The sequence below is a fragment of the Semicossyphus pulcher genome, unplaced genomic scaffold (genome assembly GCF_022749685.1).
Source record: "Semicossyphus pulcher isolate SPU_LCO1_2020_fin unplaced genomic scaffold, fSemPul1.0.p SCAF_14, whole genome shotgun sequence".
NCBI classification, from domain to species: domain Eukaryota; kingdom Metazoa; phylum Chordata; class Actinopteri; order Labriformes; family Labridae; genus Semicossyphus; species Semicossyphus pulcher.
The window spans coordinates 19,142,733-19,169,261 of NW_027211648.1; the positions used below are offsets into that span (position 1 = coordinate 19,142,733).

The following is a 26,529-nucleotide window of genomic DNA, read 5'->3' on the forward strand; positions in this document are numbered from 1 at the left end:
CGATTTAGAAGCGACTGACTCTACCACAGAGCCACAGCCGCCCCTGATCAGTTGAAGGAAATTAAAACCTTATCCTTTGTAAAACAAAACAGCATTAAACTACTAAAAAAAAAACTAAGCAGTAAAGCAAACACTAATCATGACCATCCTCGAACAACCAACAGACAAAACATGCTAACTTCCCACTAAGTGGCACACCATCCATCCATCCATCCATCATCTATACCGCTTATCCTGTTCAGGGTCGCGGGGGGGCTGGAGCCTATCCCAGCTGTCATTTGGCGAGAGGTGGGGTACACCCTGGACTGATCCCCAGTCAATCAAAGGGCTGACACATCAACAAATAACAGACAGCCTTTCACTCTCACAACAATTTTAGCGTCACCAGTGAACCTAACGAGCATGTCTTTGGACTGTGGGAGGAAGTACCCGGACGGAACCCACGCATGCACGGGGAGAACATGCAAACTCTACACAGAAAGGCCCCCTACCTCCGAGCCGGGATTCAAACTACCAACCTTCTAGCTGTGAGGCGACAGCCCTAACCACTGCACCCCCCTGCACAATTCAAACACCAAACACTCAGTACCAATACTGACAACATTCAGTGTTGCTTAATTCTATCATTGTTTTTCACAGCAGACTTTTTGCCATGTTGTAGTAGGAAAAGTGAAATGTGTAACTAATAACATTAATATGGCTCTTTCAGGTGTCCCAATATGCCACAACAGTGAGACAGCTTGCACAATAGCAGCACCCTCACGCTGGAGCAGCTAAATGGAATTCAGCCATCATTAACTTTATTATTTACACCTGTGCCTGCCCTACTGTGACGTGTTATAAACGTGCAATGTGGAAAAAGTCCTCTTCAGTCACTTTACTTCACCATGAAAGATTTTTAAATGATTATTATAAGCGTTTAATCGAAATAAAAGCTTTATTGAGTGTCTACAACTATTTAGAAAAAGCAATAAAAGCATTGTTCACGATGGCTCGGCGCTGATTTGAGTTTAGTGGTTTCAGCTGTTTTGAAACCGCTGTGAAACATGTTGCTGTATTGCGAGAATGAAACACATGGTGTAAATAAAAACAAAGGGGGAGAGCCATCTTGAAATTATGCAGATGATTCGGGAATGTACACAGCTGTAGTCCAGTTGAAAAGAATAACGGCATTTTAAAGAATACAGATGTGTTGTTTGTCTTTTGTCTTTGTTTTTCTCTGCCTGCTGTTTATTACTGCAAACTAATCTTTAAGTGCGAGTTAATAAAAGGTACACAAAGTAGTGTTTGTGGTTTGTATGGACTGAACATGCGGCAGGTCAGCCACATTTCCACTTGACTTTAACTGCTTGGCTTCTATTAAGTTGGCGCGGTGTGTGAGGAACAAACAGCCAGCAGTTGTAATGGTTTCTGCCTGACTCTTTGACACATTCACCCCCATCCACACACACAACTTCCTCCCTCTCTCTTTCATTTCCCAGGATGCATCTTTTTTTTCTTCCTGCTTTTTCTCCATCCCCTCGTCTCACATCAAACACTAATGTTTCCTTCAAATTCCTTTTCCTCTCTGTCTGCCAACTTTGAAATCACAGGAAATTACGCTAAGAATTGGCTGCACTGTTTTTTTTCCCCTTCGCTTTCAACTTCATTCCACTTCCCAAACAGACGCTCCTCTCGTGTGGCCTGTCATCCCCAAGACACACCCGCTTCCTCCTCTTCTAACTTCCTCCTCTGCCTTTCCTTTTTTTTTTTCTTCTTCTGCAGATATGTTTGTTCTGGTTCCCATCACTCCACACGCACGCACACACATTGTCTCTCACACATGCATGCTGCGTCTGTCGACCTTTGTGACACTATCAAACTGTCTCTCACACACATGCATGCAGACGCAGCGTGACGCTAACCACCTCTAATGCAAGTTCTAGGCTTTTTTGCTGCAGGCTTGGTAGGAAAGCTTGTGTTTTTTTCTCTCTCTGAGACATCAACAGTGAGATCGCTGTCTGTGCTTGCCTCCTGTGGCTGGATTAAGGAAAGGAGGCCATGAGCAAAGTGCCTAATTGGTAGTGAAATCACTGCTAAGAATGTGTCAGAGAGTGTGTGAGTGTGCATGTACGATCGCGTCTACATGTGCGTACAGTAGGTATACTGTCTGTGCAGGCATCCGTGTGATTGTAAAAGAGTAGACGAGACAGAGAGGGCTCCTCGTGTACAACGAGAAGGCCTGAACAGGTAAACAAGGTCCCCCAGAAACAATGACTCAAGCCGGACTGAAGGGTCACATTTAGCCTCTGGGTTACACTCAATGTGACACTGTCTCCACATGCTCAGCAATAACTCTACAGCTGTTAACAACCACATTAAAGTTACAGTTCACTCAAGGTGTTTACATGAACTATAGGAGAGGTCTTTGTGTTAGCGCTTAGCTTCTTCCCTCTCCTGCACAACTTCTTTATATGCTACAGAGCATGTAAATGTCATGATGTAAATACAACAATATAACAACCTGTAGCTGTGTATTTAAAGGTGCAGACATATAATATAAATGAAAATAAATTAGCTTCATTGACATTTTTGGGTATACACATGCCAAAGAGATTAAAAAAGATGTCATGTTCTGAAAAGGAACACCTTTGGAAACCTTTAATATAATCCACAAGCCTTTGTCGAGAGTTTTCATAGGGACTATTTTTTTCCTTAAAAAAGGGAGGGAAAAGAGAGAGAGGCTCGCTTCATGGTTGGTGTTTCAACTAGGGCCGCATGTTATATCGTTTATCAATTGCAATTGCGATGTGCGCATGTGCAGTAGTAGCAAATTAAGTGGAACACATCAAGCTGTTACTTTACTGTTGCTCGGTGCAGATTCAGTCACATTTCACACTAGTGCAGCAGAGTCTGTGTGTCACATGCCTGTAAACTGTAAACATGCAAAGCAGCTGCCGTCACAGATCTGGTCGGAGGGATTATCGAGGCAGACGCTCTGTTACGCGAGGTGGCCTGTTATCAGCAGCAGCTCGGTTAACACTGAGGCCACATTAGCGGACCGTTCACATAGAGGACATCCCTCGGAGGGGGGTTTACTTTTTGACGGCTAAACATTCAGCGCACACACTGCGCGAGGATGTGTATGCTGACAGAAAGTAGGAGACGTGAGCTTTTGTTTCAAAAAGTTACCGTCACTGGGCTGATTGCGCCAATTAAACAAACATTACATACATTCTACATATAAGTAATTCAACTGCAGTTTGTATTTATTTCATAAAGAAATGTGACGCCGCCTGAACTCTCTACTTTTTTATGTGGGCATCAAAGACGCTGAACCAAGTGTGGTAAAAGTAGGAGACAAGTTTTGTTTTGTTAGAAGAAAATGGACATAAAAGTCCCAAATAATAAAATGTGTAATTATTAATTAAAACACTGCATTTATCTGGTATTTTGTATTTTTTTAAATTGCAAATGTAGCAAAAAAGATTTTCCGCAGTATCGCAGTTTTATCCATTATCGTGTAGCCCTTGTTTTAACCCCTTAGTCCTATTAGAGTCCTGCAAGTCACTGTCATTGTACAGGGTTTACTTCAGGGTCAGATATTTCAAAATAAAAGCAAAGACAAGAATAAAAATGTATTCTGAATTAAAATACCTGCAATAATTGGACAGCTGCTCTGACCAGGTTCATTCAAAGCTCTTACTGATATTAACACAGTCGGCATGGTTTGAGTCTTATATAAAGGATGGAGATGAGCCCCTACACGTGTCCACTGCTTCCACTGGATAGAATGTATGTAATGCTTTGGAGTTATAATCTAATATGAGTGTGGCTTAATTTAAGCATGATTTAATCATAATTATTTCAGGGGAAGTCAAAGAGGACCTTTTGTTCCTCGGCTAAAGCCCACAACACACACACGTATAAACACACACACTCACATACAGTCACGCATTTCCGAGGAAATCACAGAGATAGACGTACACGCATATCTTTGTTGACGTCACGTTGCCTGGCAACATCCCAGCATGCTTAGCTGTGACAAGCTGAGGTCTGAGCCCTGCAGCGCGATGCATCATGGGGGATGTGTGTGCCGCGTCTTACATCACCCACAGTACCCCTCGCTGATCTCACCGCAACCGAGATGGTGAGAATGTTTCTTTTTGCAGCTGATCCTCGGACCGTTTTGCATCATCTGAGGTTAAAAAGGGAGGACGGTCGGCTCATTTCCCCTCCTCCAGACACGACTGCAATCATGTCCATCTTAACTGCGTTTTGTGCCTCTTTTCATATGCAATTAATAGTTACTTTCAGGCTCGATACAGAGAATATTTTGCAGTACACATCTGGGGCGTTCATTTTTAGCCCTCCCCGCTCCTCCCTGATCAGACCCCTGACCGCTTTTCTGTAGGTGAGGCTCATTACGCTCATCTGAGAGGGTGGAATTAAACCTCCTCCTCCGAACTCATTACTGTGAGCTAGATTTCACTGGCTGCAGATAGGCAATGCAGTGGTGCTGCTTTTAAAGCCAGAGCCAGATAATTAGAAACTTTAGAAGCGCATTTCCCATGGCTATAGCCAGAGTGAACAACTAATTCTATTTGAACTAATTACGTTCCATAGCGCTACGCTCGGGCTATGTAATACGCCCGAGGATTTCATCACAAAACAGAACCAGGGATGGATTTTTTTGAATGTTAGTGACTGTGCGTCATTATGTGTTTGCATTACTCTCAATGCACAGCCTGCCTTCACATCCGCTCGCTCCCAAATGTGTATATTTCATACTGCAAAACCTAATAATGCTCTTTTTGAGAGTGTTGACATCAAAATGCGTCTGACAAGTTAATGTGGGGAATGAAGTCTAAGATAAAGTCTCCCTGTGAGGACTGCAGTGCGAAGTGTTACCAGAGGGACAAATTGAGTGCTGTTTAATGGAGTTAAATCATTGGTTTAGCATGTTATACTTGTTATTATTGAACTATTTATTTGTATTGTGATCAGGGTAGGTAGGTAATAAGCTCTGGCTTCGGGCCTACACCTTTCAGTCACAGCTGTAATCTCTGTTTGACTTTATTCATTACTTTGCATTAGGAATGCACCATATTGGATTTTAGGCCGATATCCAATATGCTGATATGTTCCAACCCTTTTTGCCGATTGCTCATTACGATACCGATATATTAGGCACATATTTTTTTCCACCTAATGGCAAAGAACAACAAGTCTCCCCTGTAGTGGAATTGATATGATGCCTACTCTTATTGTAGTGGCCAAAAACTGCTATACCGTAGACATCTTGACATGTAGGTTAGCTTTGCACTGCTGTCTATGCTACTCTCTGTTAGCAAGTGTATTTTCGGCGTGTTTGATGTTAAGTCCGGTACAATGAGGATTAATGTGAGCTAACTGTTAGCTAGTTAAGAGTTGTGAAAGTTGTTTAACTTCTATTCATTGGCTCGAGTTTCTGTGACTTTTTAGTCTTCATTTGTATATTGTTGATGACTTTGCGCAGGCAGTGCGCACGCACACTCGCGCCGAGTTAATGTTGTTGCATAACGTCAAGCTTTTTTAGGGAATCATCGAGCATTTAGGCAGATTAAAGCATTTTATCGGCTGAAAATATCAGCAGAACATTATGCCGATATGTCATTTTCAAGCCATTATCTGCAGATACCGATAACGTGCATCCCTACTTTGTAGCCATTCATTTATCGTGACTTAAAGACCAAAACAATGATCAATTCAGTTGAAATTATCATTATGATTATTATCATTATGAACACACATAACCAAAATATTACAAAGACTGATCATCATCTGTTAAAGTCAGTGTATAAACACTTAGATGTATTGTGCATGTCTTCTGTGTCTCCACGTGATGTTTCCTTAAAGAAATACAACATATATCTTCACTACATGCTGTGAAAATTTTGCTGTGAGATTCAAGCTGCAATAAAAATGTTATATGCCAATTTTCTCTGCCACTGCATGTACGCACATTTACACAATATTTTTAGACAATGTAGGAATCTGTCTGTTCGTCCATCTGCGTTTCCCTCCTCTCTCCATCTCTCTCTCTGCGTTCTTGCAATGTGTGGAAGCTCGCTCGCCCCAGTAAGAGGTGTCCAAGTCCAGACCAACAGACCAGGATTACTAAATATAGCAGGCAGCGACAGCAGGGAACACTCCCCCTTCTCTTTCACTGTGCTGCTGTTTCATTACAAACTACACTTATATACACACAGACACACAGACCTACACACTATCTGCCAGAAATGTGGGACACACATATCATCCATGCAAACACATGCATAGTAGTACAGACAGATTATTACACACGCATACTCTCTCTCTCTGTATCTCTCCCTTTAACACACACAGACAGACACACACACACCCTCGTAGTCCAAATGGGATTTACTTAAGACTCAATAAAGCAGACAGAAGCACTATTGTCTCCAACACAGGCCTATTGTGTCGCACAGAGAGAGTGTGACGTGGGTCGGCTCTGCTGTGTCTATGTTTACTAAGCACAGAGCATTCCACTACACACACACACACACACACACACACACACAAACAGAGACAATCAAAGAGACGTGCATACACAAAATCAAGCATGCACGCACACATACAGCCGCATATAGAAATACAGAAGTGCTCCGTCAAGCAAGCATGAATAATGAACATGCTTACACACATTTTAGTGTACACCCCCAACACACACACACAGAGCATCTCCCTCCAGTGGGAGTCTAAGAGGAGCTGAGTGATGAGCAGGAGTGACACCACCACATGCCAGGGTGTGAGATGCGCCGCCTGGTATTTTAGGCTGCGTCTCGAATCGAACACGCCGAGCCTTCAGGGGGAAAATCGCTGGAGAATATTCACAACGAGGAGCAAATGTCCCGCAGCGATATCACTTATAACACCAGCTACAACATCTGGATGGGCTCTGCAGAGGGGGCTGACTCACTCCTGAGTCACACTGAGAGGCGCAGCGCTCAGGTTTGCTGACATACCTGCTGTTGAGGATACTGCATCCCACTCATGGTCATCTGGCCCCGCCCCTGCATGCTCATTGGATATCTGTGCGGAGCTGGCGATGTGTACGTCTGGCTGGGAGGGTAAGGCCCGCCCCCTGGCTGCTGCGAGGTGGAGTAGGGGTTGTTGGCCATGTTGTAGAGCTGCGATCGCTTCATCGCCATGAAGTCCATGGAGGCCACCTGTGGAGGGGAAGAGAGGGATTACTCATACGTCAACTGCAATTCACGTTCAGTCAAGACGCTGCGTTGTGATTGGCTGCGAGGCGTTTAAATGAATTCATCCACCATCTGCCAAGTTGGAACCCCTGACAGAAGTCCACTTAGCGCACACACACTCCAAACCTCAGCCACCATTGATTTATTTTATAATTGCGCAGCGAGTGGAAGCCTTAAATAAAGGTCTACTGGTGATAAATATACTACAAATGGATTTAAGTAAGCAAAGATGTTTATTGCACAGCCATCAGGAGCAAACTTTGGCAAGGCAGAGGGCCAAAGTAAAATGATTTAATTAAAAGCTAAAGCGTGTATCTTTGTTTTAATGTCTGAAAGGGTTTTTTAAAGTGTTGTAAATGTTGTTTAAAGTGATGAGAAGCAATAGCAATAAAAACTCTATGGCCTTGTTCCCACAACCACAGCCCAGCAGGGCCAATAATCACCGTGCATCGCTCCCTCTCGCTTTCTGTGTGGTTGCTTACAGCGAAGTGGCAGAAAAGCAGATTATTACATTTGAGTTTACGCTCTTCTGAATTCAAGCGGACAACAGGTAAGGGTTGAGGGTCTGTTACGAGGCATTTGAAGTTCATAAGATGGAATCCGAGGAGGGAATTCAGGGCAGGGAAGTAAAAGTACCCGCTCCGCACACGTCGGGGGCTTGCTTCTGATATGAACACAAAACCAAATCAAAGAAAAAGGGAAGAAAAAGAAGGTGTCAGGGCCGATTTATTCCATTGTAAGTATTTCAGAGCCTTTTTTAGAGGTTGTTTGGGGTCTCACTGAGCCATTGGAAAATTCCGGTACAGTGCGCCGGGCTAATGCTAATCCGTCACCCGTAGAGGCGTGTTTGTCTGTCTGCCGGGCAGATAATGTGGACGTCTTCTATCTTCCCCTCTCTCCTCTCATGCTTCCTCCCTTTTGTCTCCGCCGCTGAGATCATGTGTGATTTATGACATTTTGTTCCGACTGTTTCTTACACACACACTTTCACTTCTCCTCTCTCATCTCCCAACTACTCCCCCCCCACCCCACCCCCACCCCTCCGCTCCTCTTCACCCACCGGCTCCCTCCTCAGTTCCCTCTCTCCTCCCCAACTCAATATCACCTTGTCTAGCGTAGAGGAGAAATTGCCGTTGCCTCATATTGCCGGGCTAATATCGAGAAGACATGTCAGGGGATGGGAGCACTTTATTCAGCAGGTTACGTGCGCGCGGTTACGGCGCTCCGGCTTTAAAGTGGTTTTGTCTACTGAGGCATGTGCGTGGAGTAGTTTGGACTATTTCACAGAGTGTGGAGGAGAAAGAGAGAGAGAACGCCTGAGAGGGAGGAATGAGTACTCCTGGGTGTCTAAAAGTCATTTCACAGCATGGAGGTGGAGGTGGGTGTACGTGAGGAGAGGGGGGTTATCCTGCAAAGGTCTGCATCACCAGGATTTCAAGAGTCTAATCCAAAGAAGAAAAAACGCTTTTCTGCAACGTGTGTGTGAGTGTTAATGCATGTTTGTAGCCCTGCTGACACTCTTCACTTTGCCCTCCTTTATGTATAAAACTAATACAAACGTTGCAGCAGCAAAGTGAAATATTTAACCACAGGAGCAGAGTGACATCTCATCTGACTAAATGATTGCCTACATTAGAGTAAAGCACATTAGGGAATAATTAAAGTTATGAGCCAATGTGGAGTTTAAAACGCTGTTGATAGAAAACTCATTTGTATTTTTTGAAATCAAGACGGATGAAGTTCAAGTCCAAGATGCAAAAATTTGTTCCAGATTGGATCTTTTTTTTTGTCGAGAAAACCTTGACTCATTATATGATTTGTCTCTGCTCAGTCAGACGGTGAAGAGCCTGCTGAACAGGAACAAGATTGAGCTAATCACGTCGTTCAGATTGCAACTAAAATAGTCTTCAAGTGTGTCAAAGTAGAGAGTTAAATTTGGGATGCACGATATTGGATTTTTTGCCGATATCCGATATGCCGATATTTTCCAACCCTTTTTACCGATATATTAGGCATATATTTTTTCCACCTCATTGCAGAGAACATCAAGTCTCCCCTGTAGTGGAAGTGATGTCACGCCTACTCAGATCAACGATTCTCAACACGACAAAACAGTTTCAGAATGTTACAGAGAAATTGCAGCGGTGTGAACGGCGTAGTTGCAGAGCACCTGAAGCCGTTGCCTGGAGTTGCAAAAGATTTGACTTCTCCAAATTTGGTTTTAGAACAGAATGATGTAGCTGTTTCACTTCAGCCACTCAGGAAACAGCTTAAATTGGCGTAAGCACCCTGTCTCTGGCGCAGCAGTAGCCAAAGACGGCTCCAGATCCTCTCATTCCTAACTCTCCGTCTTCGCCGTTGTGAGCACGTCACTGTCACTGCCATCCATTTCTTTTTATAACTATAACAGAAATCCAGCTAGTTAATTAATGTAACCTAGGCCTAACGGTATATTAATAACCAACGTTATATTATTAACGCAGAAGTAGTTTCGTTGCTACAGAGACGGTCATTTTTGCATCTGTGCACATTGCGTTGCTTTGATGTGAACGGCCCAGTTTTAGAACGTTTTTGATCAGATGCTGAGGGATTCTTAGACAGGCTTGGATCATGCTCTCCCTGAGAAAATCCTGACAATAGCCACAACTAGCGTACATTTTACCTATTGCACAGAACAAATACATCAAACTAACTCAACCTTGCTGTCCGCAGACATCTTGCACCCTTCTTCACGCTTTACGGAAGAGGCGTGGTGCAGGCAGTGCGTTAGCACACTTGCGGCGAGTTAATGCCGCAGCATTACACCATGCTTTTTTAGGGAGTCATGGAGAAGTTTATCATTATTAAAGTGTTGTTTTATCGGCGGAAAATATTGGCAGAAAAATGACGTATCCGCTGATGCCGATACGTCAAATACTGATAACGTGCCGATGATATCGTGCATCCCTAAGTTAAACCAAATGAAAATCGAAGGAGGGATATGTTTGGGAGCTCATTCAGCGCTGGTAATATGTTTCCAATGTAGCCATGATGGAGTTTTTCTAAAGCGCATGACCTGCTTTAATGTTTGTACACTCAAAACACACCCCACACACACACACAAGCAGCAGTAAGTGGAATGAAAGGGCGACGCTCTCCAGTTTCTGGAAATCCAGGGCACTGTGCCACCCGTGATATGGGACACACACGCCCCCTCCCAAACTCCATCCAGTTCACCAATCCATCTCAAGAGGTCCTCCGTTTGCCAAAAATGCTGAGCGCAACACAAGTAAATCCCCTCACACGGCTGCCAAGTGCACACACACACACACACACACACATGCAAAAAAAACATTAACTGCTGCACTTAGGGAAGCAGTGGACACAGAAAACAACTTTTCAAGTGGGCGCAGAAACGTGTGTTCGCAGATTCTTGCACTTTCTGTCGATCTCTCGCACACACTTGTGGAGAATTCTTAAATAAAACAGCCACAATAAAATTACTCAGTGCTCTGTGATACATCCGTCCATCTTCCACACACGGCATTATCCACACCTGTCCACAGAGGCACCGAGTATTCTCCGCCTCCCCAAACGGAGCCTCATATCTGCTCTCATGACAAGTTCCACTAAATGAGATTTCAGCCCACTGCAGCCTTTTCCGAGAGATATGCCCACCATTTCCCTCACACCACCGGGCAGAGAAAAAAAACGACAACAGTTCTTGACAAATTGAAACATTATTTTTTTCCCCTCCCCTCGGAGAAATGGCTGTACTTAGGAAAAAAAATTACGAATATGACACGGAGTGAATCGTGTTTGTGCCAGGAGGGACAGCAGATAAAAAACTGGAGGGAATACGCAGAAATGGTTTTTATATTTTCTTCAAATGTGTTTTTCACTTTTGTTCATCTGGGCATGCCATTCAACGGGGGAGGAGGGGGAGGAGGCATGGGAGACAATAGTAATTCAACTGCTAAATTTAAAATTCAATTTATGAACTCCTCTCCAGCGCTCTGACTCTCGTGAGCTTCTTTTTCTTTTTTTTTTTTTTTTGGCAAAACAAAGCCATTAAAACAGAACATGGGTGAAATTACTGTGGGGTGAAACCTGCTAAATTGCTTTTCTGAGCTCAACATTTTTATGTTGCAAAAAATGATTTTACTCCTCGCTTTAATGTGCTAAGTTGTTAATCAGAAAGAGACAAAATGCTCGACACAAAAGGCTGGGATACGTGGATTATGAGACACACACTGGGATCAAACAAACATAAAACAATACTGGTAAATGGTTATTATTCCAATTTCATTTTGAAAGCGGGGGAATTATTTTTAAAAATCTGCTGATTTATCGCCCGTGGTGAATGAAACGTGTTTGAACAGACACACACGCACACACTGTGTGTGTCCCTGTGGCTATTGCTACCCTTGTCCTTCACACTAGATGACCAAATGATCACCTGTCTGCATCAGCCTATCATTTCAGTTATTTACTATCCACACGCGCACACACACACGCACACGCGCTAGCATGTGCAGTAACTATCCAGTGGGATCTCTCTTTGGATACCTTTGGCGTTGTCGTCTTCATGCAGCCGAAACTGTTATAAAAGATGCTCCTTCGCATCTTCTTTATGCAATATAAGCTGCTTTTGGACTGATGGCTACTTTAGAAATTGGTAGAGCCACACAAGAGCAGCTCAGAGAACTATTATACACAAGAAGTACATCAGCCCCGATGATGCTATACGGCAGGTCTCGGTGCTTTAAAGCTCAGTGTATTTATCTACTTCCAGGTCTTCAGTGTGCTGAACAAAATGAGCTGGATTCATGTTTTTCTACTATTACACGCTGCATTTTATTGCCATGTGAAAACGCTTCTGAATATCACCTTAGCAAGAAGCATCGAGCCTGATTGTGTGTGAAAATTAGCCCCCAGATGCCTTTTTAGGTATTGATTATCTTCTCTTTTTCTTGGGAGGACGCCCGCAGAACGCCGCCTGGTATACCTGCGTAATGAAACCGCTTTCGCCTGTGTGTATTTGTGAGGAGAAACAAATAAGGATAATTATTGTCAACGGATCCTCTTTATCCTCTGTGCCGCGTCTGTCTCGGGAGAATCAACATGCTGCAGCCAGAGCCGGCTGGTCTGCTGGGACAATCAGCCTCGTCTTTTATGTTATTTATTTTTACCAAGCAGCAGAGCGCTCTCCCGTTCCTATTACACCGAGGGGCCCGGCGGTGCCTCGGCCTCCAGAACAAAGCTCCGTGTTTCAGGCTTGAAACCCAGAGCGCTTGGGCCTACGGTTCCAAATATACAAGAGATATAAAGGGTGGAAAGAGAAAAGATAGGAGCGGGGGGGGGAGAGAAGGAGGAGAAGAGAGACTGCAGCAGTGGGCGAGTGCAGATCGAGTTCCATATTAATGTGTGCAAATTCCCCCGCTCCTGCTGACTAAGATTAGAAAAATTAATTTCATGGATGCAGAGACAATACTGATGTCATCAAGCGGAGAGGAGAGGAGCAGCGCGCTGTTAACTCCTCCCTGCCCGGCCTCCATGAGGGATAGATCACTGTTCATCACTTCATTTCTCTGCCAGGGATCAGACAAGTTAACTAAACACCGACAACAACAACGTGTCTTTGCCTTAACAGCTCCTTCATATCAACTTACACCATCCTGAAAGCAGAATCATAGTGAAAGTGTGCGGTGAAGGAATCCTCATGTGACTGCCGCATCGCTAAGAGGACCAAATTCAGTGAATTACGTCTTGAAACACAATCTCATCCTGCATCTCAGCACGCACGCCTTGTTAGTAAAAAGTCTCATAACGGATGACAGTGTGAAGAGTAGCAGTGGTCCGCGGGGAGCTGGGTACAGCCAAATTGCCTTTTCCTCCTCCCAATATGCCTGGATGGCACAGGCAGCAAGGCATGAAGGCTGGCTCGCAGACGGAAGCATGAAATTATCCGAGGAGAGAGAGAGAGAGAGAGAGAGGTGCGGGGAGTGATAAAGGGCACAGGGAGAAACATATACTGTACATTCACTGAGTATGTTTGGCAGTGATGCTGTTATATGAGAAAGAAAGGCAGACAGCGAGAAGCCTGATAAGGAGCTGTTGTTATGCAGCCGACCGGCGTGCTTTTGTGTTTGGCGCAATGCACATAATTGCTCTCTCTCCCGCGTCGTCCTCGGAGCTGGTGATCGGTCTGCCCTCTGCTTTTGACACCAATATTTACACCACACACAAACACACGCGCTGCTGGGAAACACACCCACCCTGTACCGAACCCCCTTCAGCATGCGGGGGGGGGGGGTTGCCGAGCGTTTGGTTCGTCACGGCCGGCACAAAGACGTCATTAAGGGAGGGGAGGAGGGCGATGGAAGAGAGGACGGGAGGGGGGAGGGGGGAGGAGAGAGGCTGCTTCATCTGTCTCAAGTGAGATTGGGGTCGCGGGGTCGCTGGAGCCCTTTTTCCTCCGCCAAGACTGAGAGCTAAAGAAGCGACAGGGACAGAAAGAAGAAGAGAAAATCTCAATGACAAAATGAGATGTGGCTGACATGTCGGCGACACGCCATTAGAGAATGAAAACAAGTAAAATGCAGTCGTCTGCAAACAGGAGAGAGAAAGCATGTGGAAGAACACAGCTCACATGTTTGCCAGTGGAATCTCCTGCAGGGATGCAGTTTCTCATGACTGGGGTTCACTTTTTAACAAACTCAACTCAGAGCTTTTTTTCCAGGGAACATTTGTAGTGTTTTATAAGTCTGGTCAAAGATCAGAATTCCTCGTTCTCTTCCTTTCCAATTGTTTTCACGTGCTGAGCATGTGTTTTTAAACCATCTGACAAACTCAGCCGCAGTGTTTCCCCTTGAAAAAGTTTCTCACCGGGGGAAGAAAATCCACTGAAAAGCCTCTAGGTAAGACTGCGCGGTGGTACAACTACTGCTTTGAAACCAATGCAAATTAAATGCTTTCAGGAAATGGTGAAGGCACCTCTTGCGGCGCTGCTCGCCCATTTCCATAGAATCTGTTACTGATGGAGGAGGTGGAGGAGTGAGAGCCTTGCTACATTCCCAGTCTTTTCTTGTCTCTCTCTGTCCCGAGTGCTCGCTGCGTGCCACGACCCCGGGACGGCGGAGGGCTGGCGAAAAACCCCCCATTTCATCTCAGGGACGGGGTGGAACGAGAGGAATGCGCTCCTCTCTAAGTTCCCCAGCCCGCAGAACCCCATGGAGAGATGCTGTTACACAACCAAATGAAAGAAAGGAGAAAAAAAAAAAGGAGCAGGAGGGAGGAAAATAACAATAACTCCATCTGCCCCAAAGAGAGAGAACAGGCTATCTGAGTAAATATGGTGCCCTTTCGCTTCCCTCGTCTCCCGGAGCCGAAAAACGCTGGTATTAAAAATGCAGGCTGGATTCTTCCCTTATTCGAGGAAATCACCACCTTTGCTAATGGAATGGTATTGGAGAGGAACAGCGTTTTCTGCAGCTCGGATAATTATGAACGAGGTCCCGTATCGCCGAGTGTGTTTATGAATTAGCAATGGTTATTCATGATATTGTGCTCAGAGTAGGGTGAAAATACATAAGTGAATACTAAGCGAGCAGACCAACAGAAACGATGCTAAAGGGTCCTGAGGGGGCTTTCTCTGCCATCCATTAGTCTTCCCTGTAAGGCAAAGCTTAACGAGCTCCTCAGGCTGGGAGGCCGGCCATTGAAGGAGAGGGAGCGGAGTAAATTATGAATGCTGGAGCTCCATTTAAAGCAAGACCACAATAAGCTCTCCTTCTCCAGGATACTGAGCTCTATTACACTTTTCCTGCTCGGATACACAGGTGTAGCATCCAAATAAAAACATTGTTCATTAAGGAATTAATAAAAAGAAAATATACTGCACCGTATCTATAAAAGGAAGTTGTCAAACTAGGTCACACCCGCCGTGCAGTTTAAGAGACTCCCCACTAAAAAACAAGAATTTACATTCAGGCTGTTTGTTTTGGAGTGCTGCCCAGTCCTCCAGGGTGGAGCCATCCATATTTCTCCTGCGGGCGATCCATCACTTAAATAAAAAAACACACAAATAACAAACAGATATCCTGACCTTCCTTCCTCAGGCGGATATTAGATACTCATTAAAAGTCACCTGAAACAATTTGAACCAAATTGATTTCATTACAGGACTCGGCACGACGCGCGAGGCCCCCACGTCTGATAGCTCAGCGGGAAATTTACAAAGTTAATTAGAAAAAAATTGATTTCCATATAATTTTTTCACCCCACCCCCCCCTCCCCACTTTACTTTATGTCACTCTGCTGTCGTAAAGTCACGTGAGGAGGGGCTCGTTCACAGAGCAGCTGCAGCGGCGCTCACTGTGGATGGAAACAGCAGGTTGGAGGCTTGAACATTGTAAGAGGCAGAAAAATATCCCCAGCTTGCAGTCGTAATAGAACGGTGTGTGTGTGTGTGTGTGTGTGTGTGTGTGTGTGTGTGTGTGGTAATGACAGATTCTGTAATAGCATGTTAAGGTAGCGTTGGCTCCCCACAAACCCCCGCGCACCAATATCTCTTAACCTCTCCACCTTTCATGCGAACACACTCGAACACACACTCCACCACCACCCCACCTTGTCTCCCCCCTCACTCTATATAGCAGTCGCAGCGGCGGCAGCCGTGGCCTTAATTTTCTCCTGTAATGAATGTGAGCCTCCACTCTTCCACCCTGCTGTGAAGGCTTTCCCAGAAATGGGCTCCTCGACCTGGGTTAGGGGCCCTGGAAATTGGCTTTCCCTCCCCTCCGCAGCCCCTCCAGGTCACCCTCTGGGAGGCCCCAGGCTCTGTGAGCCCGGGCAAGGCCTCCCATCTCCAAGGGCCCTGACTGGGAATCAATCACTGAGGCTGGCTGGGAACGTGGGGTTGGGGGGGGCTGGGGGTCGATCAATGAGAGGCTCCGGGCCTGTGGGAGCCCTGATGCATGGCCTGACTGTACGTACACACCTCTGACTCACACTTGACTCCACCGTTCACTCCCATTATTGTAAGGCTCGGGGGCAGCTATGTTTACGGTGCAGAGCATATGAAAAGCATATGACTGAGGAAGCTGAGTGATATTTCCAATTAAAGGGCCTTAATTAGATCTGGATATGATTACGCTGGAAATAACGGACTCCCGTATATTATCAGACTCTTTTTAATTCTTTCTTTATTTTCATCTCCGAGTTCATCAGCCTTACGTGCTTCCACTATATTAGAAAAGAAATTAAAGTCTGGATTTAGCAACAGAGCGACTTTGACTGTATCTGAGTCAGAGCCAGCAAATCTATACGTTCTATCTATATAGGCAGAATAAGCGGCCTTATCATGTGTTGTTGTACACGCTGAACCCTGACCGACCTTTTATGTTCAGGTTTTTATTAAAGGCCAGACATATTAAAGGGATGCGCTTATTTCCCAGGAGAGGCAGCAGATCTTTGGCTGCAACACAGATTTCACCATGTGTCCAATTCTGTGAGACAAGATGTGTGTGTGTGTGTGTGTGTGTTGTATACATTCACCCACATGGGTGTTTTTTTTACATAGGAACCAGTGCAGATATATCATCTCACAGATGCAGGTAAAAACAATATGCGAGTTACCTTATGTTTGTGTGTGTGGATGTTCGGATGCACACACACACACATCATTATATTAACTAACTGTAAATGCACAGCATGCGTGTGACTGTCTGCCAGTATCAGTAAAACATGTGTATAAGTATATTGTGTGTGTGTGAGTGTGAGTGTGAGATCAGTGCGTACCATCTGTGTCCAGATGTTGCGTAGAGAGCCGGCTGCGTGGACAGCCAGACAGTTGGCAGGCCTTCTGACAGGCCTGTGTTCCTTATTGATAGAGGGATCACAGAGACAGAAGAGTCAGGCATGCTCAGCTAGACCACAATATTGTCCTCTCTGCTGTTATTCATCCCAGCCAGCCAGGAGAAAATGGGATGTTCTGGGCCAAGTTTATAGCTGTCAGATCTGGGCCAAATAGGAGTTGAATAGGTTTCAAACATTTGGAAAACAGCACGAGCAACGTTTGATTTGTCATACAGATGCAGCCAGATTCATGCGCCAGCGCTGAAGAATTTAATTGTATTTCAATTCTGACAAGGATTTTAACGCGGGTGACAATGAAGCTATTTCTGAAGTGCACCGCCGGGTGCATTAGGGTGAACTGCGACAAGGGCCAACATGTTGACAGAGTGGTTAGACTGGTTCTGGTGTGTTTGTGGAGGTGAGATTGAGTCACGGCTCAGCATAACACAAAATACTTCACTGACTGCAACTCTAGTAATCTCTGTGCGTCAATAATGAGCATATTAAACACAAAGCTCCGCGTACTGCTACAAATATGTTTATTGTAAAACGAAGCAGACGTCTCTCTGAAGCATCTGTTGACTGCTTCGTTTCCATTATTGTCTCCCTGACCTCGCACCCCGTGCCATCTTTCTTCCCCGGCTCCTGCCAGAGTTATGGAGCACGGCCGACGTTTATGGAGGGCAGACCCTTTTCTCGGAGCTTTGATCCAGAGAGTTCTATAGCCTATAGTTTTTGCCGGGGTCATCTAAGAGGAGCCATGTGGGCAGCAGTGTGTGTAAGTGAAAGCACATTGAGCTGCTCATTTTAAGCACAGCCTCAGCGCGGAGGCTCGTACAGAAAAAAAAGGGCCTTGGAGGACCTGAGGGGTCAAAAGGTGCGTGTTACGTGTGTGTGCAGAAGGCTGCGCTCTACCTACCTGTGCGGGAGAGGGAATGAGAGACAGGCACAGCTACGCTAATCTATGACAAAAACAAAGCTGCAATATTGAAAACAAGTAGCAGAAAACAGTGAATCGGAGGCCGACCTAAAATTTCATCAGGCAATATTACGGCTCTCATATCTGTCATCTCGCCTTCATCAAGCCCCTCCATCCCCTATACAAATTATTCATGCCAGCAGCTAAATGTATTCATACCATTCTGTTTACTTTATTACTCCACTTTTATTCTGCTCTTTTCCCCACATTTGTTTACAAGAATAAAAGCCTACTCTGACAGAATTATCCCTCTGCACAACAAAAATAAATCACAGCGCTTGCACACACATCATTCACATTCAAAGAGCACAGCTAAATTATAGATGGCCCCTTTCTCCCCAAATATGCATTTCATTAGCATTTCCTTCGCCTGTTGTCTTTTTTTTCCTTCTGCACGCTTGTGCGCACAACCCACTGATGTGTGTGTACGTGTGTGTGTGTGTGTGTGTGTGTGTGTATGACTGGAGAATGGGAACAGACTTGCAGCAAAGCAGGACGCGTCCCCTTTCCCAAGCCTAATTTAGGATTCAATTACAATACTCTTTAAAAAGCGTCGACTTCGCAATTAATTATTTTAAGATTAGCTTGACAGTAATGGGCCTCCCACCGACGCCAGCCAGCGCAAGACTGGCCGCCTGCACCCCAGGACCACTCTCTCTCTCTACATATATATACACCTTCCTTCATCCCCTACCTCTCCCCTTCACACTCTCCACCCGCCTTCTCTCCATCCTCCTCTCCTGAGGAAAAAGAGATAAATCTTTCTCCTCCTCACCTTCACTTCCTCCCTCTGTCCTTTCTCTCTCCTCTCATTGCTGTTACACTTTGTATCTTTTGTTGTTGTTATTTTTTTCCCCCTTTGTTACTTTGCGTCTTGCTCTGATCTCATTGGCGGTTGCCGCGCAATTGATATTGCTTCACTACGGCGGGCTGCTTTTTACGAGCCACAAGGGCCTTCTCCCACGTCCTCCCGCGTCCCCAGGAAATGCTGACGGATGAGCGTGACAACGTGCACACGCACATAAACATTGCGCTGGTACACACATGCTCATACACAACCGTCTGTCACCGCTGCTGCCAGGCGTAAGCGAAAAAACACGCCGTCCTCCTCCGCCTGCTTTGATTGGAGCCAAGCGAAGCATTTTTTTTCTCCCCCCTTCCTCTCCGCCGCCGCTGCCTTTCCTCCCACCCTTCACCACCGCCACCACCCCTCCACCCAACGCTGTTTTTTCTTTCCTCGTTTCGGAAATGAATGTCATCATCCATCCCCTTTTTTTCCCTCCGCCGCAACTCCCCCCTGTCACCCCCGGGCAAACCTCAGCCGAAGCCCCCGATTCTGTTTATTTAAATATTTGATATGTAAGCAGTCATAAAATAAATGTCAGAAGAGGGAAAGGGAATGGATATGCGGGGTGTGGGGAAGGAGGCCATTATGGGTAATGGTTTCTGATGTACGTTGCTGCCCCCACTAACCCCCCCTCTCAACCCCACCACACAGACAAACCTGCATGTGATGGAGCCAAGAAGCAACAGGGGAATAGCTGGAGTGGAGGCATGTACAGTCTGAATGTGTGCGAGAGCCACGAGGGCAGAGATGCAACAGCTACACACACACAGTGACACACTTGTTCGACTAGCGATATGGAAAATAGGCCCTCCCATGCACAATTGACTTCTAATACATTGTATACTCCTCAAACCATCCATTTACCAGGCATTGCAATTTCAGGGGCCCTGAAAGAAGCACTTTGCCAGCACTTTACGAAACACCTTAAAAAAAAATCTCCAGCGTCTACAAATGCTCTCTTCTCACTAACTGCCAATTCTAGCATGTCTGTTAAAGTGACAACACAACCTTGCTCCCCGGTATATTGAACGTCGCTTTATCGACTTGCCAGGATGTCCATGTTGGACACGAGACCCGCTGCTACCTGCTGCTAACACCGCCAATACCGTAACAAACACACAGCCGTCTCTCTCCGCGTGCGAGTCTCCCAGTCAGTGGCACCCGGAGGATTACACGGCTGTGACAATTTCGCCAAAGAACTGATAAAAAACGGGAGGTAGGCGGGGTGAATAAATCAAGTGCAGCCGCTGAGAAAGAGAAAGAGAGAGAGAGAGAGTCTCTCAGCGAACAACCTTGAGTTTCTCCTTGATGCCGAGGTGTTAAAATACTGCTAATCAGCACAAAAAAATCCCCCCAATTAAGAAGTAAAATCATCACAAAATGTTCATTAGTGCTGATGGTATATTGGCTTGGCATTTCAGGGCCTTTTATTCTCAGACCTTTTGCCTAACGAGCTCCCAGGCCACACCGGAGGGCCGCGGGAGGGGGAGTGACATCACATCAGGGGTCAAATGTCAAAGAGAGGTGTTGCCGGCTGTTGACCCCGGTCTCCTCTAAATGCTCTGACGTGCCGAATGCCCCTGTGATTTTCCCATCTGTCAGCACGCAGGAATGTCTGCAAGGAAACACACCTACAGCATTTTATGTAACACACACACACACACACTTAAACATCCCATAAACACCCACTTGTTACCTTAAGTCTTAAGAATAGACCTGTGACATTTATTACACATATAAACACGTTAAGCTCCTCCACTATACATCAATACACACAACTATAATCTCTTCCCCTAACTTATGCATACTTTCATATACAAATACACACTTAATACGCACTTTCCCGCACATATATATACCTACATCTCGTCTGCGCACACGGCCCACTGCTCCCCTCTGCCCCCTCCAGAGTCGGGTCAGGGTGCCCTCCAGAGCGCCTCGCCCTCTCCGCTGTTAATTACCACTAATTGGCCCCGCTCATTTTTTCCCCCTGCTATAATGGAACCATTCATCTTTACTACTTAATGAGTAGGCACTGTAGTCACCGGCCAAGGTCACCCACAACTAGCATCCAAAAAGACAGCGAGACAGAGACTTGGAAACAACTGGAGTGGGGGGAACATTAGAGACGGATGACGATGTTTTTAGTGAGAAGAATGTGAATTTGTAAAGTTTCCACACATGACTCTGCTCTTTGGAATGTGGCCAAAGTGTAAAAGAGAAAAAATGAAGTGGAGAAATAAATGTCTGGGAGCTGTGAGAGTCTGCAGTGTCCAACGCAAACCACATCACACGCGGGGAATTTCCAAAGACAGACTAATTAAAATACCCGTTATGCGAGTGAAAACAATGGCTGCCTCAAAAACAACACTGAAATCGCAGACTCAGGCAAGTCAAACTGAGCTGTAAGTATAAAAAATGTGTTTTCCAGAGTGCTGCGAGAGCATCTTCTCGGGCTTATGCACACATAATTATCAAAACAATCACTCCAGCAGTCGGCGCAGACTCCAGCCCCAGCGGGTGAGAGGGCAACATGTTAGCCGCCTCGACTAGCATAAAACATCTAATTAACACTGAATGCTTTAAGTGTGTTCGTCCAGTTGTTGCTTTGTATTCATCACTCCTGCAAGTCCCACATGAAGGTTAAAAAATAGCTTAAGAAAATACATAACTTCCCTGAAAGATTGTGGATTAATTGATCATAAAAGCTATGACGTCAAATCCGCACAATGACACCGGACTGGAGCCCAAATGTAAGACCTATTTCGTCAAATATAAGGACACTATATTATTCCGATTCCAACAAATTGCTGCCAAATCACACCCAAACCCACAGATTTATGAGCAGATTTCACAGTACACAACAGATAGTCCACCCAGGGGCCAGCAGGTCAGACAAGACAACATCCTCCAATAACTGTGAGCGATGTACGCCGCCAGTCTCCGCCTCAGGTAGCCCAGAAGAACGTTTCAGGTTCAGGCATCATAATTTGTCCCGCCAAAATCTGACAGCCGGCCATTTCCCTCACTTATTTCCTCTCCCAGTCAGAGAGAAGTGCCGCTTTCCTTGCGTCGTAGATCCTCCGCTCGCTCTCGTCATGCGCTCCCGCAGCGCTGTGGCGATCGGCCCCGGCACGCCAATGTTTGTAAATGGGACACTTGTCTATGGATTATGTTAATGTGGTATTCCACACTCCCCTCTGGCATGTGTCTGACATTACAGTAACCTTTGAATGTTTAGCCAACAGTTACTATGGATGTTCATTGAGCAGGGAGACACACACACACACATAGGGGAAGATAACTGTGCACACAAACATCATGAAGAGTATTGATGTCCTTTGGAGGAATTAAAATCTTTACAGCATTTAAACTTCCAAATAAAGTTCACTTGTGTTGTCGATATCTAATCCAGCTCATCCGGTTTGTGTCAAAGGAGTGGCTCGAATGCAGAACGCAAGTCTGATCATATAAGACATCTGTCTATATCTAATGCAAGGGAAAAAAAGAGTACTCCACACCCACTGCGACGCTTTAATACCACATTTCTAACATAACTTCTTCTCCCACATATACAGTCAGTTATCAGTGCCAAATATGCACGCATGTGGACGAGGATGCGGTGCGAAGTTGCTTCCTAAATTGCTGAGATAAAATTGATCTAAATTGGGGAGCATTCAGCCAGGAGTGACCACGAGTGTCCTGTTGTGACCGGTGTGTATAAATCAGCTCTGCATGCACACACACACACAGACACACACAAACATCTTTGGTTTGGAAGGAAAGGAAAAAGATGAAAGGAACATGTGCTGGGGGAAAATACACTTAACTGACCAGTCAACAAAAAGGACACAGATACATTTTAAAGAAAGAAAGCAGAACTCGTAAAGAGATAGAAACACACAAACTCATCAACAGAAACCCGGCGCGTCGTCCGTGTCCCATCGTTTTTCTATTTTTGTCTCTCACAAACAACACACAGACAGCCCGGCTGGTGCTGTTTGGTCGGATTTTTTTATTTTCTTTTTCAGCTGAGCTAAATGGTCCCACCGTGCCAGCGCTGATTAGGATCAACTCGAAACCAGAAAGAGAGACGTGTGACTGGAGAGCAGAGTCTACAGTCTGGGAAACAGAGAGGAGTGCAGACGCTTTGATGTGCAAAGTGATGGATGATGGAGATGATGTTGATGATGATTCTCTCACAGAGATGGTAGCAGTTGGAAATTCATATATGGAGACACACATACACACACAACATGGATTATAAATGGGCGTCTATGTGAACATGCATGTGTGTTTTAAAGGGGACATATTTTAGCTATGCAGTCAATTTTCTATTATTGCAATGTGATTTTGAATCACGTTGGTAACGTTTGTTTCGTTTTCAAAATTGCATACAACTATTTTTCCAAGCCTCTCCTTCCTCCTGAAACCAACAAGCTGCTTTGCCATTCAAAGGTTAGACCGTAGCCACGATTGGCTGAAAGTATTTGGAGTTGCCGCTTGTGTGCAATCTCACATGGGGGAGCGGCCGCACTGCACCGCCACTCCAAAGTTGTAGAAAACACGGCTGCGCTAGGATCGGTATCGGCCTTATTTGTACGAGCCAGAATCGGCAGGAGGTATTGTAAAGGTAAGCGGAAATCTCGACGATGACTTGACTACAAGCTGGAGCGAGAAGGCAGCCTGAGGTGAATGACGATTGGTTGATTTTAGCGAAGGCAAGGTTCTACGTAGAAACCTGCAGCTGTTCTGAACGGCCGACTTCAGAGGCGACCTTTTTAAAAATTCTGGAAATACACAGAATTATGAAGTCACTGTGAACAATAAACACCCAAAAATGTGAAACTCATACAAAACATGAGAATATCCATTTAAAAGATATGGCTCCTTTAATGCATAATTTTGCAGGATGTTTCTCCAGCAGCAGCAACAACAAAAAGGATACTTTAGTCATACTAAAACATGCCCACCTGAGCCACATATTATTACTCCATGTGACAATCAACAACACAAAGCTGATAAAACAGAATCTGCGGAAAAAAATTCTGCAGCACAAATCTCTTTTTTATTTTGGAATAATTATGTTTTTTGTGAAAAAACTTCAGCCCGACTTTATAAAGAAAGAAAATTCAGTGATTAAAAACCGGTTCTTCAAAACGATTCCATTAAAAGAACTTCTATTCAGTCTGAACCAAAAGCTCAAGGTAAAAGAAATTCAAATAATAATGAAAAACAATGCGCACCGAATTTTTTACAGTGTAAATAAAAAAGCCTCCCAGGGTAATCAGACAATTATTCTCCTCTCTGTATTTTCTTTTTGTTTAACTGAACTATCAAACCATTATTTCTCTCACACAAAGAGGACGCAGACGCAGAGTTTAGTTGGATTTAAAAAATGTCATCCTGACTCTTTGAATTTGCTTTAATTGCTGCAATCATAAAAATTGCTAATTTCCACAGAGGCTGACCCATTTATTTCCCATTTCCTCCTCTATTGTCCAAAGGGGAGAGGAAGACAGTGGAGGTAGTCGCCTCTGTAAGCAGGACAATGTTTCAGCAGTGGCCCACAGATCTGTTCACTATAGTGTATAAATATTCGATAGGATGTGCTGGCTGTCTAAATACCTCTGAACTGACTGCCGGTCCCATGGGAGGCCGAGCGAGCTACTGAGAGCCGGGGACATGAGGCGGATAAAAGAGGAGAGAGCGTGTTTGTGGAGGAAACACAGAGAGAACAAAAGGAGATGGCTGCGAAAGTGAAAGTAAAATGTATAGCATGGAGGGCCATCTGTTTGGTAAGTGGGGATACTAAACCGAAAGAAAGAAAGAAAAATAGAAAGAAAGACAAACAGAAAGAAAGGATAAAGAAAAAAAAAACAGAAAAGAAAATCCCCCCTCCTCAGGGATGAGGGGGAAGGAGGGGGGTCCTTCCATTCAGCAGCTCCACGTGGCTAATTACCATATGTGAAGGTCAGGGTGGTGGCGGTGAAAGGGTGGTGAGAGGGGGGTTTGGGGTGCCACCGCAGCACCCACTGCCTTGAGACCTGGCACCCTGCCAGCTTCACACAAACACAGACACACTACTGAGGGAAGGAAACCTAATATATTTGTGCATGTGTGTTGGAAGCCAGCGACTCGTAAATACTTATTTTTCCTTGCATCGTTCACAGGGCTGAAGCGGGGTGAGATCCAGAGGGAGAGGATTTTAACTATGCTGACATTTGCCAGAGTTCAGATACTGATTCTCTCTCTCTCTCTCTCTCTCTCTCTCTCTCTCTCTCTCCCTCTCTCTCTCTTTCTCAGGCTCTGTGAACTCGGCCGGGCCCATTCCTCAGAAGTCAGCAGCCCTCCATGTGACTCACTTCAAATATCGCCTACATTTCTACATCCCCGGCTCTCCTATGCTCCCTCTGTCTCTGTTTATACAGAGAAGACTGCAGCCGAGTCTCAATGCAAGCAGGGTTATGCAAATCATGACCTATTGGAATAGCAAAAGACAAATTAAAATTCAATAAATCATCGCAAAAATACACCTGAGACGGATAAAGTAACATTTGCTCGCAGATTTTCTTTTAGGGAGGATAAAAAAATCTGCAACTAATATCAAAAGGAATTTTATAGGCTTCATTTTTGAAGCAGAAATGTTAAATATCTGCTAGTTCCAGCTTGTTGAATATGACAGTGTGCTGCCTTTTATTGTCATTAATGACAGTAAGTGAAGAGTCTTTGGGTTTTGGACGGTTGGTTTGACGAAATAGGAATTTGAAAATGTCACTTTGGGCTCTTAGAAAATTGAGAGGAACTTTCTCAAACAATTTTCGACATTTTAGAGACTCAAATATGATTCGATTTTGAAGATAATGATTGGTCGCAGTGTTCAGGCTGCATAGCTCTTTGTAGTGGTTGTAAATCTGTGTAAAATAAAGAGGCTTCTGTATTTACTTAAACTCATCTGACAGAAGGAAAGTTCACAGGAATGTGTTTGATAGTTTCCTTTGCTTTTAATGGAATCATCACTATAAGCTCTATTATTCTACCACAGACACACAGAGAGAAAGGATCTGTGTCTAAAGCTCATGTATAGCTGTGTGTAGCCCAAAACCAAACCTGTGATAAATCCTACAAATCCCAGCATGCCAGAGGACGACTGTAGATTTCATACATAGTCATCATGAGAAGAATCCAGCACTGCTGACACAGACTAAACGAGGTGGAGAAATGAAATTGAAATGACTATCAAATCCAATCCAAAGAGCCTCAGACTACTCCGTCCAAATTCTCCCCTTCGCACAATTAACTTTCTTCCCCAAAACTGCTTTGGTTTTGATTTTTCTGCTCCCTCCTGACACCGGCTGTTCGGATAAGACCGAGCTGAGAAACAGCTGACACCAAATCAGCGCTGCTCGCAGTAATTAAATCCTTTCTTTGGGGCGTTTACACATCAACCTTTGACTCCAGGGGATGTTGTGGGGCCAGAGAGAGAAACTACAATTATTTTATTAGCCAGCTAATAATACATGAGCTTATGTCCAGTGATGCAACTGGACAGTTTTTATTTATTTTTTATTGGTATTATTTTTTAAAAATCAGAATTAATTGGCGTTTTGTGAAAACCG

The 26,529-nt window shown here is 44.8% G+C and overlaps 1 protein-coding gene across 1 annotated transcript in view; it reads right to left on the reverse strand.

Annotated features, from left to right (window-relative positions):
* The window catches only part of LOC138590840 (AT-rich interactive domain-containing protein 1B-like), a 195,261-nt gene that overhangs the window by 163,549 nt on the left and 5,183 nt on the right, over positions 1 to 26,529 (reverse strand). The window contains exon 2 of the mRNA XM_069661234.1: positions 7,008 to 7,211. Within this exon, the coding sequence (XP_069517335.1) occupies positions 7,008 to 7,211 (204 nt within the window). The remainder of the gene's footprint in view (positions 1 to 7,007; positions 7,212 to 26,529) is intronic.